Raw genomic sequence first — 16,935 nt, 5'->3', positions numbered from 1 at the left:
CGTCAGTGGCTGGATGAAGGATGAAAGAGTCTGTCTGGATCCCAGAAACTCATTCAGCTTTTAAGCACACACACACACTGATTACAAGCAAACAGGTCACAGATGAGGATGGTACCTTTAGTAGCCATTCAAACCCATTTGTATCAACTTCTGTGCATGTTATCAGACCAAAATCACCAAGGTATGTGAACTTTTGATCAGGGTCATTTGGGTGTTTTGGGTTGTCATTATGATTTAAATAGAGAACACAGTAGTTTGACAATAATTGGCTTCATCCAACCACTAACCATAAGTGGAGAAAAAGTTTTGGCATTATCATTTATATTTCTTGAAAAATGGCCAAGAAAGGAAAAATTCTGCTGGGGTATGTAAACTTTTGAGCACAACTGTTTGCTGGATACATAAGGGTCTATCAACATGTTTTGCACATATGAAAGGACATTCCAACCAAACATATATCCAGCACATGCCAACACATTCTCCGCTCCAAGTCTCTCGAGCATTGGGAAGTCGAGTCTTTGAAGGACGATACAGATCTCTCAAAACTACGTGGGTTAAGATTTACCAAATATACTTATTTTACAACATTTTTCTTTTTTTATCAGAGCATATTTAGGTAGATGACAATTTCAATAGACATATCGTGATTTCAGGTCACATACCAATTATAATCATCTGGGAGGGCAGAGTAGGAAGAATTGTGATGTAGTAGGCGCTGGTCTGTAAAAGAGAAATCCATTCAGTCAGATCATCTTTAATCAGACGTTATATGCACAGTGTGTATTTATTTCCTTGTATGATAGCAGGAAAAACACATTACCACTAGGCAAAATAAAGCAATGTTGTATCCCATCATGGTGTCCTCGTATGATCATAATTTACATGCAGAGCAGTTACAGGAATAGTCAGAGAAGATAAAAGTCTATTTACTATGTCACTGGTGATTATAGCTACACTAGCTATTGAACCCGTTCTACGCCCGGGTGGCGAGCATTTATATTGGTATATGGTCTCCATCCTGGTATGTGCTGCTCCATCCTTCGCCCCCATTCTGTCATGTGCTGCTCCATCCTGCGCCCCCATTCTGTCATGTGCTGCTCCATCCTGCATCCCCATCCTGTCATGTGCTGCTCCCATCCTGCGCCCCCGTTCTGTCATGTGCTGCTCCCATCCTGCGCCCCCGTTCTGTCATGTGCTGCTCCCATCCTGCGCCTCCATTCTGTCATTTGCTGCTCCCATCCTGTCATGTGCTGCTCCCATCCTGCGCCCCCGTTCTGTCATGTGCTGCTCCCATCCTGCGCCCCCGTTCTGTCATGTGCTGCTCCCATCCTGCGCCCCCGTTCTGTCATGTGCTGCTCCCATCCTGCGCCCCCGTTCTGTCATGTGCTGCTCCCATCCTGCAACCGTTCTGTCATGTGCTGCTGCCATCCTGCGCCCGTTCTGTCATGTGCTGCTCCCATCCTGCGCCCGTTCTGTCATGTGCTGCTGCCATCCTGCGCCCGTTCTGTCATGTGCTGCTGCCATCCTGCTCCCCTGTTCTGTCATGTGCTGCTCCCATCCTGCGCCCGTTCTGTCATGTGCTGCTCCCATCCTGCTCCCCTGTTCTGTCATGTGCTGCTGCCATCCTGCGCCCGTTCTGTCATGTGCTGCTGCCATCCTGCGCCCGTTCTGTCATGTGCTGCTGCCATCCTGCGCCCGTTCTGTCATGTGCTGCTCCCATCCTGCGCCCGTTCTGTCATGTGCTGCTCCCATCCTGCGCCCGTTCTGTCATGTGCTGCTCCCATCCTGCGCCCGTTCTGTCATGTGCTGCTCCCATCCTGCGCCCGTTCTGTCATGTGCTGCTGCCATCCTGCGCCCGTTCTGTCATGTGCTGCTGCCATCCTGCTCCCCTGTTCTGTCATGTGCTGCTGCCATCCTGCGCCCGTTCTGTCATGTGCTGCTGCCATCCTGTGCCCGTTCTGTCATGTGCTGCTGCCATCCTGCGCCCGTTCTGTCATGTGCTGCTGCCATCCTGCGCCCGTTCTGTCATGTGCTGCTGCCATCCTGCGCCCGTTCTGTCATGTGCTGCTGCCATCCTGCCATGTGCTGCTCCCATCCTGCGCCACCATTGTATGATATGCCCCCCATAAGACGCTCCAGTGTGTATGCCCCCGTATGCTGCTGCCATATATATATAAAAAAAAAAAAAAATACCATACTCACCTATCGTCCGGCTCCTCTGCAGGTGTCTTCAAGAAAATGGCGCTGGAAAGCGCGGACTGCGCAGGCGCCGATTCCGGCAGCAGGAATCGGCGCCTGCGTAGTCCGCGCTTTCCGGCGCCATTTTCTTGAAGACACACCTGCAGTGGAGCCGGAGTGTGTCTTCAAGAAAATGGCGCCGGAAAGCGCGGACTGCGCAGGCGCCAATTCCGGCAGCAGGAATCGGCGCCCGCGCAGTCCGCGCTTTCCGGCACCATTTTCTTGAAGACACACTCCGGCTCCTCTGCCTGTGACTGGTAAGTCAGAGGGCGGCGCCGGCGCGCATTAAGCGCGTCATCGCGCCCTCTGAACTGTCACAGCAGAGGAGCCGTGAGACGGAGCCGCACGCAGCGCTGGAACGGGGAAAGGTGAATATACTTACCCTCCTGGCGGTCCCTGACTCTCCGGTGGAGATCGCGGTATGCGTTCATTGTTTACGCATACCGCGATCTCCTGGGAGCGTCACTCTGTGGGGGCCAGACTGCGCCGGCGCTTGCGCCTGCGCAGTCTATAAAGGCTTCGGACAGAGTGACGCTCCCAGCGTTATATTATAGATCAGTATTGTGAAAGTAATCTGTATATACTCAAGTATAAGCAGAGTTTTTCAGCACATTTTTTGGGGGCTGAAAACACCCCCCATGGCTTATAATCGAGTGAGGGTCCAGAAGAAGATGGAGAGGGAGCGGCAGCAGCGGAGCAGCGGGTCACAGGAGGCAGCTGCTGCGTATAAAGCCTGTGCCCACTGCTAAAGAGAAATGAATATTCACTGCGCTGGCAGTGAACATTAATTTCTCTGTAATAGCACGCACAATGTCAGCCGCAGCAGCTGGCTCCTGCAGGTACTAGGCGGTCACATATGCCCGCTATTTAAGAGAAATTAATATTCACCTCTCTCCACTTCCATTAGCGTGGACAGAGGTGAACATTCACTTCTCCTAAGTGGTGGGCACACGTCACCGCCCGGCAGTGAACACTGTGCGCACTACTTAATAGCAATGAATACTCACTGCCCTACATGCACATAGATCTGGCATGGGGAGCGGTGAGTACTCCGGCAGCTGTGCTCTGCTTGTGAGCAGTGCATGACGTCCCTGCCATGGGCTGCTTACAATCACAAAGCAGCTGCAGGCACTGAAACAAGATGCTGCGAGGGAATGGAGGAAGGCAAGTAGGATAGTAGGATACACCTGTCAGTGTAGATACAGGGAATCTATTAATAGGTTTTTGCTACCTAATGTGAGAGAAGCATAATGCAGAGACCCTCTCTCCAGCAATGTGTCACTTACTGGGCTGCTTGCCGTATTTCTTTTATATAAAAATCACTGTTTTATTCGCAGGTTATTACCACCAGAGGACTAGAAAACCTGCTGAAATGCTGTCCTCCATGTTCATAAGTTCTGAATAACCCCTTCCCCAACACTGATTGGAAGCTTTCTGCCTATGCACAGTGTACACATAAAGCTGTCATTCAGTGGTGTGGGCAGGTTTTACAGAGCTCAGTGTTCAGAGAACTGCTAGAACTGCAGCAGAGAAAACAGGGGTTTTGATAAAAAAAATTAACATGCAGCCTAGTAAATGATAAATCACTGAAATTGGGGCCTCTTCATTATGCTTCTCTCAGATGGGGATAGCAAAAACCTGGTGACAGATTACGGTACTTTTAACTATTTATTTGCTGTGTATTACTATTTATCCATGTAGTATGCAGCTCATGCTTCTGTGTGGATGTGCCCTGCAAATTTTTCTGTGTTTTTACTTGTATTATTACAATAAATAATTTCTTACATTTATTGTTATATGGCGTGCAATATTTCTAGACGTTCATCACTGGAACATATATATTGAACCTAGTGCTAATTAAATGGAACCGTCATTTCTAGAAACCAGTAGCATAGCTACCAGTGGGGCGCCTGGGCCCAGCGCTCTGAGGGCCCATCCGGAGCTATGCTACTGGAACTGTCATGGTGCACAGTGCGTCAATACATAACACTCTCTTAAAGAGAAAAGCACATGCCAAAAAGGTTGGAACTCCACCAGAGAAATTTTACAAAAATACAAAAGTTTATTTCCACATAGAGATACTACACACAGTTAAAAACATTTAAAAATACTCCAAAGAGTAGATAGCTCCAATAATCCAAGAGAAAATATATATATATTTCATGCAAGATTCGCAGAATCATACAACATATTGTCTGGCATAAGGAAAACATTTTCTGCACCAAATATAATAATTTATACCACAGATGCTGCATACAAATATTATACAAGGATAATTCCAATAGGCAGAGCCTTAAGGTTGGCGACCTTTTACATGTAGGAGGACTATATCATATATACAAAACAAATGCCTCTAAATAAAAAAGCACAAATGATGTGACAGACTCATACATAATATCAATTCTGCCTGCTCGTAGTATATTACTGATGTACACAGGTACATGATGTGGCTGAACCTGGTATTTGGTCTCAAGAGACGCTCACATGAATACCAACAGTATTGCAGGTCATTGAAACCCGTATCAAGGCACAATTTGCCAACCCAAGATAACAGGTAAGAGCTGTATACTTCACCCTAACCAGTCCTCTACAGTCGCCCCCAGGTCCCTTTGAAGCAGCGGTGCAGCCAGAATATAGTGGAGTTTAGAAGCCCACGCGTTCCGACACACGGGTGTCTTTCTCAAGGTGAGTGTATCCCTTGTGTGGAATTGTGTCTATTTAAGCAATATCAATCTCGTTTACCTTTCTCACAGGTGTGGGAAGCGGGAGGCGGCAGTAGCGTCAGCGCGTTTGTCCCTAACCCGGAAGTACGGGTCCGGGGTCATCCCCTTGCTGCGCACTTGCGCATTAGTCTACTTCACTTTTCCCCTTTTGATGTGCGCAGGCGCGTGTAGGTCCGGGAGAAAGTATCCTACCTCAACCGCGCTTCTACGTTATGTGATTGCGCCTGCGTACTGGGTGCTCGGACTTGAGCCTTTATGCGCTTGCGCGGTAGTCCTCAGTGGCGATTCTACAAGACAAGTTGCATGTCAAATCCATGCCTCTTGTTTTATATCAAAAAATGTATATATGCGGCCGCATATCTAGATTGCAACATTCAGATTCTTAAGGTACCGTCACACTAGACGATATCGCTAGCGATCCGTGACGTTGCAGCGTCCTCGCTAGCGATATCGTCCAGTGTGACAGGCAGCAGCGATCAGGCCCCTGCTGTGCTGTCGCTGGTCGGGGAAGAAAGTCCAGAACTTTATTTGGTCGCTGGACTCCCCGCAGACATCGCTGAATCGGAGTGTGTGACGCCGATTCAGCGATGTCTTCACTGGTAACCAGGGTAAACATCGGGTCACTAAGCGCAGGGCCGCGCTTAGTAACCCGATGTTTACCCTGGTTACCATCCTAAAAGTAAAAAAAAACAAACAGTACATACTTACCTACCGCTGTCTGTCCCCCGGCGCTGTGCTCTGCTCTCCTCCTGTACTGGCTGTGAGCGTCGGTCAGCCGGAAAGCAGAGCGGTGACGTCACCGCTCTGCTTTCCGGCCGCTGTGCTCACAGACATTTATGGCTTAAATAGACACAATTCCACACAAGAGATACACTCACCTTGAGAAAGACACCCGTGTGTCGGAACGCGTGGGCTTCTAAACTCCACTATATTCTGGCTGCACCGCTGCTTCAAAGGGACCTGGGGGCGACTGTAGAGGACTGGTTAGGGTGAAGTATACAGCTCTTACCTGTTATCTTGGGTTGGCAAATTGTGCCTTGATACGGGTTTCAATGACCTGCAATACTGTTGGTATTCATGTGAGCGTCTCTTGAGACCAAATACCAGGTTCAGCCACATCATGTACCTGTGTACATCAGTAATATACTACGAGCAGGCAGAATTGATATTATGTATGAGTCTGTCACATCATTTGTGCTTTTTTATTTAGAGGCATTTGTTTTGTATATATGATATAGTCCTCCTATATGTAAAAGGTCGCCAACCTTAAGGCTCTGCCTATTGGAATTATCCTTGTATAATATTTGTATGCAGCATCTGTGGTATAAATTATTATATTTGGTGCAGAAAAATTTTTCCTTATGCCAGACAATATGTTGTATGATTATGTGAATCTTGCATGAAATATATATATTTTCTCTTGGATTATTGGAGCTATCTACTCTTTGGAGTATTTTTAAATGTTTTTAACTGTGTGTAGTATCTCTATGTGGAAATAAACTTTTGTATTTTTGTGAAATTTCTCTGGTGGAGTTCCAACCTTTTTGGCATGTGCTTTTCTCTTTAAAATTGTGATATATATTTTACATGCTTGGTAGTGAACCCACATTATCTATAACTTATACTATTTGATGGTGCCCACTTAGAAATTTATGTTTACAATACATAACACTCTGCAGCAGGGCAGGGAGACTTGATCTTTTAACTGGCCGCTATGCTGCTGGATGCCGATACATTTAACCGCATTGATGAGAGCAGGAGCATCACACTCCCTCTCCCATCAATCCCCTTCAGCGTCTGACGTCACTGACGCAGACACTGACAGCAAGTGCGATGACGTCATTACTTGCCGCCTGATATTTTGAGATGTGCAGGCGATCAAAGCAGCAGGGGAACGATGAGGAGAGATATTATATTTTTTAATGGAGTGAATTATACAATACTAGATGGTGGCCCGATTCTAACGCATCGGGTATTCTAGAATATGCATGTCCACGTAGTATATTGCCCAGACCGTGTAGTATATTGCACAGCCCGCGTAGTATATTACACAGCACAATATAGAGTCTGCCTATGGGGGGTGCATTATACTATATAGAGTTTGCCTATGGGGGTGCATTATACTATACAAGATGGTGGCCCCATTCTAACGCATCGGGTATTCTAGAATATGCATGTCCACGTAGTATATTGCCCAGACCGCGTAGTATATTGCACAGCACAATATAGAGTCTGCCTATGGGGGGTGCATTATACTATATAGAGTTTGCCTATGGGGGTGCATTATACTATACAAGATGGTGGCCCCATTCTAACGCATCGGGTATTCTAGAATATGTATGAAGTTTATTTATAAAGATTTCAGAATAATGCAATGAATACACACGATTCGACCGGCCGGGCGTGACCAATTAGCGAAGAGTGGTTCAAATCCCGCACCAATTCACGGCCAGACTGCGTCTGTCGCTCATTGTTCGCGGCTGCCATCCGTCACCAGTCAGTGAAGCCAGGGCCAGCTGCAGCTTTTTGAGGGCCTTGGGCGAAAGAGTCTCACAGCCCATGTAGTATATAGCACAGCCATGCAGTATGTAACACCGCCCACGCAGTATGTAACACCGCCCACGCAGTATGTAACACCGCCCACGCAGTATGTAACACCGCCCACGCAGTATGTAACACAGCCCACGCAGTATGTAACACAGCCCACGCAGTATGTAACACAGCCCACGTTTAGGCTTACCTCCCCCATCTGTCATTCAACTTTTCCGTTTTCTGTCCCTTTCCATTATGGCCATTTATGGTTTGGATTTTCTTGTGGACCTGGTGCCTGGTTTGTCTCTCCATCCTCATCATCCTCCTTCCCCTTGGATGTCCTTGTACCCTGATGGGTCTTTTTGTTTGTCTGTCTGTGTTGTACTTTGTGAAGCCAGCCAAAATACTCGCTATTTTACACTGATATGTATATCAGGTACTTTTGTGCCCCGGGTCAGTTTAAGTTCTAGACCTGGGTGCCTTAAGTTGAGAAGAGAGGATTCTTTAGTTTTTTATTTTTTTTTCCTCTCTTTGGTAAGACACAACAGCCTAGTGCTTATTTCCTAAAACTCAGTGGTCTACCTCCCTTATGAAGTGAATCTCCCACTTAATAGTTATGGCACTTTGTTTTCTCTTTCCCCTCAGTACCTCAGTATAAAAGACATATAACAGGATGTTTCCAATTTTTGTGTGGGGCACCAGATGGCATAATGTGTCTTATATCATAAGAGATTAAGGGGATAGAATTTTTGCTGATGCCGATTTAACTTTATTTTTTGAATAGGTGGGGGTGTATATTGATATGCTGGCTGGGCTCAAACTTGGAAGCGGTGGGTGAGCGCTGTCTGCATAAATCCCTGCTACCGGTGAATGCTTTGCTATCAGGGTGTTGAGCACATCTTGCGTCGGAGCTGTGTACCTGGGATTTGTATGAGTCAGTGTGATCCACGCCCCCCCTCCATGTGTATCCCAGGCTGTGACTCACCTCGCTGAGTCATATGTGCGCGCCCAGGCAGAAATGTACTCGCCGCCACTTGCGTTCCAGGCACATGGTTGTGACTCACTACGTCGAGTCGGATGCGCACATCCAGACAGCCTGAGCGCCGCTTGCGTTCCAGAGCTTCTGCGCATGTCAATGACTCATCGCTATGAGTCAGAGGTGCGCGCTCTTCACTGGAATACGGAAGTGTACCTGACACAGACCGTCGTTGGTGTGTATCTCACGTGGAACTCAGGTCGCCGCCATTAACCCTGATTCACCAATGAGGTTAGTCGGACCGCTGTGTGTGGGTTGTAAGCCCAGGACTGATTGGCTGAATCTCAGCTGTTCTGGATGAATAGGCATTACCTCTGATAGGAGTACCATATAAAAGAGACACCATTCTTGGGTGGATTGATGAGAGGCTCCCTGGAGATTTCTTGTCTCGGTTGAGCACTCCTTCAAATCCTGACCACATACTGACTGCCTTGTCCCCTGATGATTCTTCCCTGAGATGAAACGCGTAGGGACGTGGTCTTTAACGCAGGAGGTGGTCCTGGAGTCCAACAGATCCTAGATGGACGGAACTTGATCCATAGGACTCTTACCTTGACATGGGGAACACATTTCAATATGCTGCAGCATCACATTTGGGTGAGATTGTTCCAATAGCTCTATGTGTGTCCCCGTGCATTTGAGGTTTCTTATTGGTGATAAATAGCGGTGCTGTTTTTTCTTTCACCTTATAGAGAACCTTAAGCAATTTTTCTTTAACAGTAGCATACATTGGTAATTTTGGTTCCTCTGCTTTACTGGACAGGGTGTACATTATGATAATAAGCCCTGAAGGCTGTGTAGGGTTCCAAATTGACTACTGATCTCTCCTCTTTGGACTGTTTATCAGTTCCTTGTCCTATTGACCTGTGTGGTCAATGCACGAGTTTGTCATTATATGTTGTGTCATATAGTTTTTAATAGTATTTATTAAACGTTATATTTTAGGTTTCCCTTTTGCTATTTACAATATAACTTTTTGGGCACCCATTTTGAGTGGTTTATTACCCCCCCCTTTTTTTTGCTATATTGCCCTGCCATAGGGTGCATCACCCTGTAGTAATCAAGGTTACTTGGCTAGGGGCCCACTCAGATGTCTCCCCACCCGAACAAAAGCCCTAGCTACGCCTCAGCTTGAAACGCTATGAACTTGCAAATTTTAGTCTATCTTACAGCATTCATCCTCAATATATACGAGCATACAGAGCATAACTAGCCCAATTTTCAATAACACGGTTTGAATCGAGCCATACTTTGGCAAGAGCGAGCAAGGGGCATAGGACCCCAATTACGCTGGTAAGCGGGGATGTCAGAGATTACATCTTTATTCCCTATACTAGGGATAGATGATAAATGTGTGTCACTGTACAATCCCTTTAAGAAGCGTTAGTCTTGGCATTCACGAGACCTAGAACACAGTATGAAAAGCCCCGTGGGAGATGCTTGGCACCAATCCTGGCAGTCCCACAGAACTTATAACTTTCATTATTGGTGTGGTGAGACATACAGTCATTTTCCTCCTAAATCTCTATTTAATTCTATATTCTAAACTATTTTCTAATATACTTGAATTCAAGATTCCCTATCCTTCCCTAACTGCTTTTACATTTTTTTCCCACTTCCCATTTTTTTTATGAAGCTTCGTTTGAGATTCCCGGTTTATGATGGGATGCTCAAATGAACCATCATCAGGGGCAGAGGTTTCAGTCACTGTCACATCCTCTGCCTCCTCTCTGAAATTGAAAGAAAGGAGCATTACTGATGACATTTGAAGCTGGGATATAGTCCTTGAACGATGTGCACAATGACAGCGCGCTCTGTGTTGCCAGTTCAGATCAGCAGTAACGAGTCAGCAACAGAGTGCGATGTCAATAACCGGAAAGTAGAGACTAGTGACATCACTTGCAGGGGCATTCTGACAATGCTCTCATTACTACTTATCTGAGGCAGCAACACAGTGCGCTGTCATTGTGCACACAGTGCAATGCATACCCCAGGTCCTGAATTGAAGGTCACTGATGACGCTTCATTTCAAGCAGGCGGCAGAGCGGCGGTTGTGACCGCAGTCTCTGCCCCCCTGATGACACCTTGTTTGACTGAATATCCCAGCATGCACTGGAAATCTCAAACAACGTATCATAAAAAATAAAAAAAAGGAGTAAAAAAAAAACAAACAAAAAAACAGATAATGCAGTTAGGGATGGATAGGGAATTTTTAATGGTTGAGGAGGAAAATGAATTTGGACTTTAGACCACAACTTTAATGAAGTGATACAAACTATGGCTGCACAGTAGTGTCAACTTTTAGGATATATCGCTCATCTACTATATAATTGTCTAAAGGTACCATCACATTAAGCGACGCTGCAGCGATCTAGACAACGATCCGATCGCTGCAGCGTCGCTGTGTGGTCGCTGGAGAGCCGTCACACAGACAGCTCTCCAGCGACCAACTATGCGAAGTCCCCTGGTAACCAGGGTAAACATCGGGTTACTAAGCGCAGGGCCGCGCTTAGTAACCCGATGTTTACCCTGGTTACCAGTGTAAACGTAAAAAAAAAAAAAAACACTACATACTTACATTCCGGCGTCTGTCCTCTCCGGCGCTCTGCTTCTCTGCACTAAGCGCCGGCCGGAAAGCAGAGCACAGCGGTGACGTCACCGCTGTGCTTTCCGGCCGCTGCGCTTACACAGTGCAGAGAAGCAGAGTGCCGGAGAGGACAGACACCGGAATGTAAGTATGTAGTGTTTGTTTTTTTTACATTTACACTGGTAACCAGGTTAAACATCGGGTTACTAAGCGCGGCCCTGCGCTTAGTAACCCGATGTTTACCCTGGTTACCAGTGAAGACATCGCTGAATCGGCGTCACACACGCCGATTCAGCGATGTCTGCGGGAGGTCCAGCGACGAAATAAAGTTCTGGACTTTCTGCGCCGACCGATGGCACAGCAGGATCCTGATCGCTGCTGCCTGTCAAACTGAACGATATCGCTAGCCAGGACGCTGCAACGTCACGGATCGCTAGCGATATTGTTCAGTGTGACAGTACCTTAAGGGTCACTTCCGTCTTTCTGTCCTTCTGTCTGCCTGACACAGATATTCATTGGTCGTGGCCTCTGTCTGTCATGGAATCCAAGTCGCTGATTGGTCGTGGCAAAACGCCCACGACCAACCAGCGACAGCCACAGTCTGGCGGCAATATGGCCGCTCTTTCCTCCCTGCAGTCAGTGCCCGCTCCATACTCCCCTCCAGTCATCCCTCACACAGGGTTAATGCCAGCGTTACCGGAGCGCGGTGTAACGCACTCCGGTTACGCAGCTATTAACCCTGTGTGACCAACTTTTTACTATTGATGCTGCGTATTCTCACCCTCCGACGTGCGTGCTATCCTCGGCAGTGCAAGCGGCAGGTTCCGGTTACAAAGATGCTATGCGAGAAGGACCTTCCATGACGTCACGGTCATGTGACCGCGACGTCATCACAGGTCCTGCGCTCATACCAACCCAGGGACCGGAAGCTGCCGCGTGCACCGCACACAGGCGACAGGACTACAAGGGGCCCCTCGGAAGGTGAGTATGTTTCTTTTTTATTTTTTTAACATGTTACATACGTGGCTGTGCAATATACTACATAGCTGTGCAATATACTACGTGGCTCTGTGCTGTATACTACGTGGCAGGGCAATATACTACGTGGCAGGGCAATATACTACGTGGCTGGGCAATATACTACGTGGCTGGGCAATATACAAAGTGAGCTGTGCAATATACAAAGTGAGCTGTGCAATATACAAAGTGAGCTGTGCAATATACAAAGTGAGCTGTGCAATATACAAAGTGAGCTGTGCAATATACAAAGTGAGCTGTGCAATATACTACGTGGACATGCATATTCTAGAATACCCGATGCTTTAGAATCGGGCCACCATCTAGTGTTTTATAATCGGCAGTATGTCCTATGTGTTACATCACAGGCAGGGTACGCAGCATATACAGTATGTCCCGTGTATATTAGAGACAGAGTAAGCGGTATATACAGTATGTCCCGTGTATATTAGAGGCAGGGTACGCGGTATATACAGTATGTCTCGTGTATATTAGAGGCAGGGTACGCGGTATATACAGTATGTCCCATGTATATTAGAGGCAGGGCACGCGGTATATACAGTATGTCCCGTGTATATTAGAGGCAGGGTACGCGGTATATACAGTATGTCCCATGTATATTAGAGGCAGGGCACGCGGTATATACAGTATGCCCCGTGTATATTAGAGGCAGGGCACGCGGTATATACAGTATGCCCCGTGTATATTAGAGGCAGGGCACGCAGTATATACAGTATGTCCCTTGTATATTAGAGGCAGGGTACACAGTATATACAGTATGTCCCGTGTATATTAGTAGCAGGGTACAGTATATACAGTATGTCCCGTGTATATTAGTAGCAGGGTACGCAGTATATACAGTATGTCCCGTGTATATTAGTAGCAGGGTACAGTATATACAGTATGTCCCGTGTATATGAGGCAGGGTACAGTATATACAGTATACCCCGTGTATATAGAGGCAGGGTACAGTATATACAGTATGTCCCGTGTATATTAGAGGCAGGGTACAGTATATACAGTATACCCCGTGTATATAGAGGCAGGGTACAGTATATACAGTATGTCCCGTGTATATTAGAGGCAGGGTACAGTATATACAGTATACCCCGTGTATATTAGTAGCAGGGTACAGTATATACAGTATGCCCCGTGTATATAGAGGCAGGGTACAGTATATACAGTATGTCCCGTGTATATTAGAGGCAGGGTACAGTATATACAGTATACCCCGTGTATATAGAGGCAGGGTACAGTATATACAGTATGTCCCGTGTATATTAGTAGCAGGGTACAGTATATACAGTATGTCCCGTGTATATTAGTAGCAGGGTACAGTATATACAGTATGCCCCGTGTATATAGAGGCAGGGTACAGTATATACAGTATGTCCCGTGTATATTAGAGGCAGGGTACAGTATATACAGTATGTCCCGTGTATATTAGTAGCAGGGTACAGTATATACAGTATGCCCCGTGTATATAGAGGCAGGGTACAGTATATACAGTATGTCCCGTGTATATTAGAGGCAGGGTACAGTATATACAGTATACCCCGTGTATATTAGTAGCAGGGTACAGTATATACAGTATGCCCCGTGTATATAGAGGCAGGGTACAGTATATACAGTATGTCCCGTGTATATTAGTAGCAGGGTACAGTATATACAGTATGTCCCGTGTATATTAGTAGCAGGGTACAGTATATACAGTATGTCCCGTGTATATAGAGGCAGGGTACAGTATATACAGTATACCCCGTGTACATTAGTAGCAGGGTACAGTATATACAGTATGCCCCGTGTATATAGAGGCAGGGTACAGTATATACAGTATGTCCCGTGTATATTAGTAGCAGGGTACAGTATATACAGTATACCCCGTGTATATTAGTAGCAGGGTACAGTATATACAGTATGCCCCGTGTATATAGAGGCAGGGTACAGTATATACAGTATACCCCGTGTATATTAGAGGCAGGGTACAGTATATACAGTATGTCCCGTGTATATTAGTAGCAGGGTACAGTATATACAGTATGCCCCGTGTATATAGAGGCAGGGTACAGTATATACAGTATACCCCGTGTATATTAGAGGCAGGGTACAGTATATACAGTATACCCCGTGTATATTAGTAGCAGGGTACAGTATATACAGTATGCCCCGTGTATATAGAGGCAGGGTACAGTATATACAGTATACCCCGTGTATATAGAGGCAGGGTACAGTATATACAGTATACCCTGTGTATATAGAGGCAGGGTACAGTATATACAGTATGTCCCGTGTATATTAGTAGCAGGGTACAGTATATACAGTATGTCCCGTGTATATTAGTAGCAGGGTACAGTATATACAGTATGTCCCGTGTATATAGAGGCAGGGTACAGTATATACAGTATACCCCGTGTATATTAGTAGCAGGGTACAGTATATACAGTATGCCCCGTGTATATAGAGGCAGGGTACAGTATATACAGTATGCCCCGTGTATATAGAGGCAGGGTACAGTATATACAGTATACCCCGTGTATATAGAGGCAGGGTACAGTATATACAGTATGTCCCGTGTATATTAGTAGCAGGGTACAGTATATACAGTATGTCCCGTGTATATTAGTAGCAGGGTACAGTATATACAGTATGTCCCGTGTATATTAGTAGCAGGGTACAGTATATACAGTATGTCCCGTGTATATTAGTAGCAGGGTACAGTATATACAGTATGTCCCGTGTATATAGAGGCAGGGTACAGTATATACAGTATACCCCGTGTATATTAGTAGCAGGGTACAGTATATACAGTATGCCCCGTGTATATAGAGGCACGGTACAGTATATACAGTATGCCCCGTGTATATAGAGGCAGGGTACAGTATATACAGTATACCCCGTGTATATTAGTAGCAGGGTACAGTATATACAGTATGTCCCGTGTATATTAGAGGCAGGGTACAGTATATACAGTATGTCCCGTGTATATTAGTAGCAGGGTACAGTATATACAGTATACCCCGTGTATATTAGTAGCAGGGTACAGTATATACAGTATACCCCGTGTATATAGAGGCAGGGTACAGTATATACAGTATGTCCCGTGTATATTAGTAGCAGGGTACAGTATATACAGTATGTCCCGTGTATATTAGTAGCAGGGTACAGTATATACAGTATGTCCCGTGTATATTAGAGGCAGGGTACAGTATATACAGTATACCCCGTGTATATTAGAGGCAGGGTACAGTATATACAGTATACCCCGTGTATATTAGAGGCAGGGTACAGTATATACAGTATGCCCCGTGTATATAGAGGCAGGGTACAGTATATACAGTATGCCCCGTGTATATTAGAGGCAGGGTACAGTATATACAGTATACCCCGTGTATATAGAGGCAGGGTACAGTATATACAGTATACCCCGTGTATATAGAGGCAGGGTACAGTATATACAGTATACCCCGTGTATATAGAGGCAGGGTACAGTATATACAGTATACCCCGTGTATATAGAGGCAGGGTACAGTATATACAGTATACCCCGTGTATATAGAGGCAGGGTACAGTATATACAGTATACCCCGTGTATATAGAGGCAGGGTACAGTATATACAGTATGCCCCGTGTATATTAGAGGCAGGGTACAGTATATACAGTATACCCCGTGTATATAGAGGCAGGGTACAGTATATACAGTATACCCCGTGTAGGGTACAGTATATACAGTATGTCCCGTGTATATTAGTAGCAGGGTACAGTATATACAGTATGTCCCGTGTATATTAGTAGCAGGGTACAGTATATACAGTATGTCCCGTGTATATTAGTAGCAGGGTACAGTATATACAGTATACCCCGTGTATATAGAGGCAGGGTACAGTATATACAGTATGTCCCGTGTATATAGAGGCAGGGTACAGTATATACAGTATACCCCGTGTATATAGAGGCAGGGTACAGTATATACAGTATACCCCGTGTAGGGTACAGTATATACAGTATACCCCGTGTATATAGAGGCAGGGTACAGTATATACAGTATGTCCCGTGTATATTAGTAGCAGGGTACAGTATATACAGTATGTCCCGTGTATATTAGTAGCAGGGTACAGTATATACAGTATACCCCGTGTATATTAGTAGCAGGGTACAGTATATACAGTATGTCCCGTGTATATTAGTAGCAGGGTACAGTATATACAGTATACCCCGTGTATATAGAGGCAGGGTACAGTATATACAGTATGTCCCCTGTATGATATCAGTGTACCCACTAGAGGCGCTGTCCCCTCAGAACTACACGCGCTGGCACATAAGGTCGCACCCAGGGCACAGGACCCCACTTCCGGCCACATCTTACCCCATATTTGCCATTTGCTGCTTCGGCCAGAAATCCCACCTAGCACCGAACAGCGTAGAGTCCGGCAGACGACGAGAGCCGCCCTGCACCGGCTCAGCACGGAGGCCGCCATGATGTGAGGAAGGAGGAGACGGGAGAACCGGAAGCAGCGAGTGTGGACTGGAGGAGGCGGGTCCGGTAGCGCTGCTGTCACCGTCACGGCAGAAAAGTATGTCAGCGATCAGAGCAGCAGTAACTGGACATCACAGCCGGTGTGACGGGAAGAGACCACCTACACTATGGAGAGAGGAGCGATGTCATAGCAACGACCCGACACCGGCGCCCATGAGTTACCTGACGACACTCAGGCTGCAGAGCCGACTCCTTTCATTCACAGTAGGGAGCCGGCTCTTTGTATCGGCCCGTTCACTAACGACACATCACTAGACCACGCCCATAT

General features: G+C 46.2%; 1 protein-coding gene across 1 annotated transcript in view; it reads right to left on the bottom strand.

Moving 5' to 3' along the window:
• Positions 1-16,702, bottom strand: part of MRPL42 (mitochondrial ribosomal protein L42) — a 30,496-nt gene extending 13,794 nt beyond the window's left edge. The window contains exons 1-2 of the mRNA XM_069764357.1: positions 16,497-16,702; positions 663-720 (exon numbers count right to left, since the gene is read on the bottom strand). Coding sequence (XP_069620458.1) covers positions 663-720; positions 16,497-16,608 — 170 coding nt within the window. The 5' untranslated portion in view covers positions 16,609-16,702. The remainder of the gene's footprint in view (positions 1-662; positions 721-16,496) is intronic.
• Positions 16,703-16,935: the final 233 nt, after the last annotated feature.

Source organism: Ranitomeya imitator, chromosome 4 (assembly GCF_032444005.1).
Source record: "Ranitomeya imitator isolate aRanImi1 chromosome 4, aRanImi1.pri, whole genome shotgun sequence".
In the NCBI taxonomy this organism is placed as follows: Eukaryota; Metazoa; Chordata; class Amphibia; order Anura; family Dendrobatidae; genus Ranitomeya; species Ranitomeya imitator.
The sequence above is the reverse complement of the archived record's forward strand: the minus strand, read 5'-3'. Positions and strand labels throughout refer to the sequence as shown.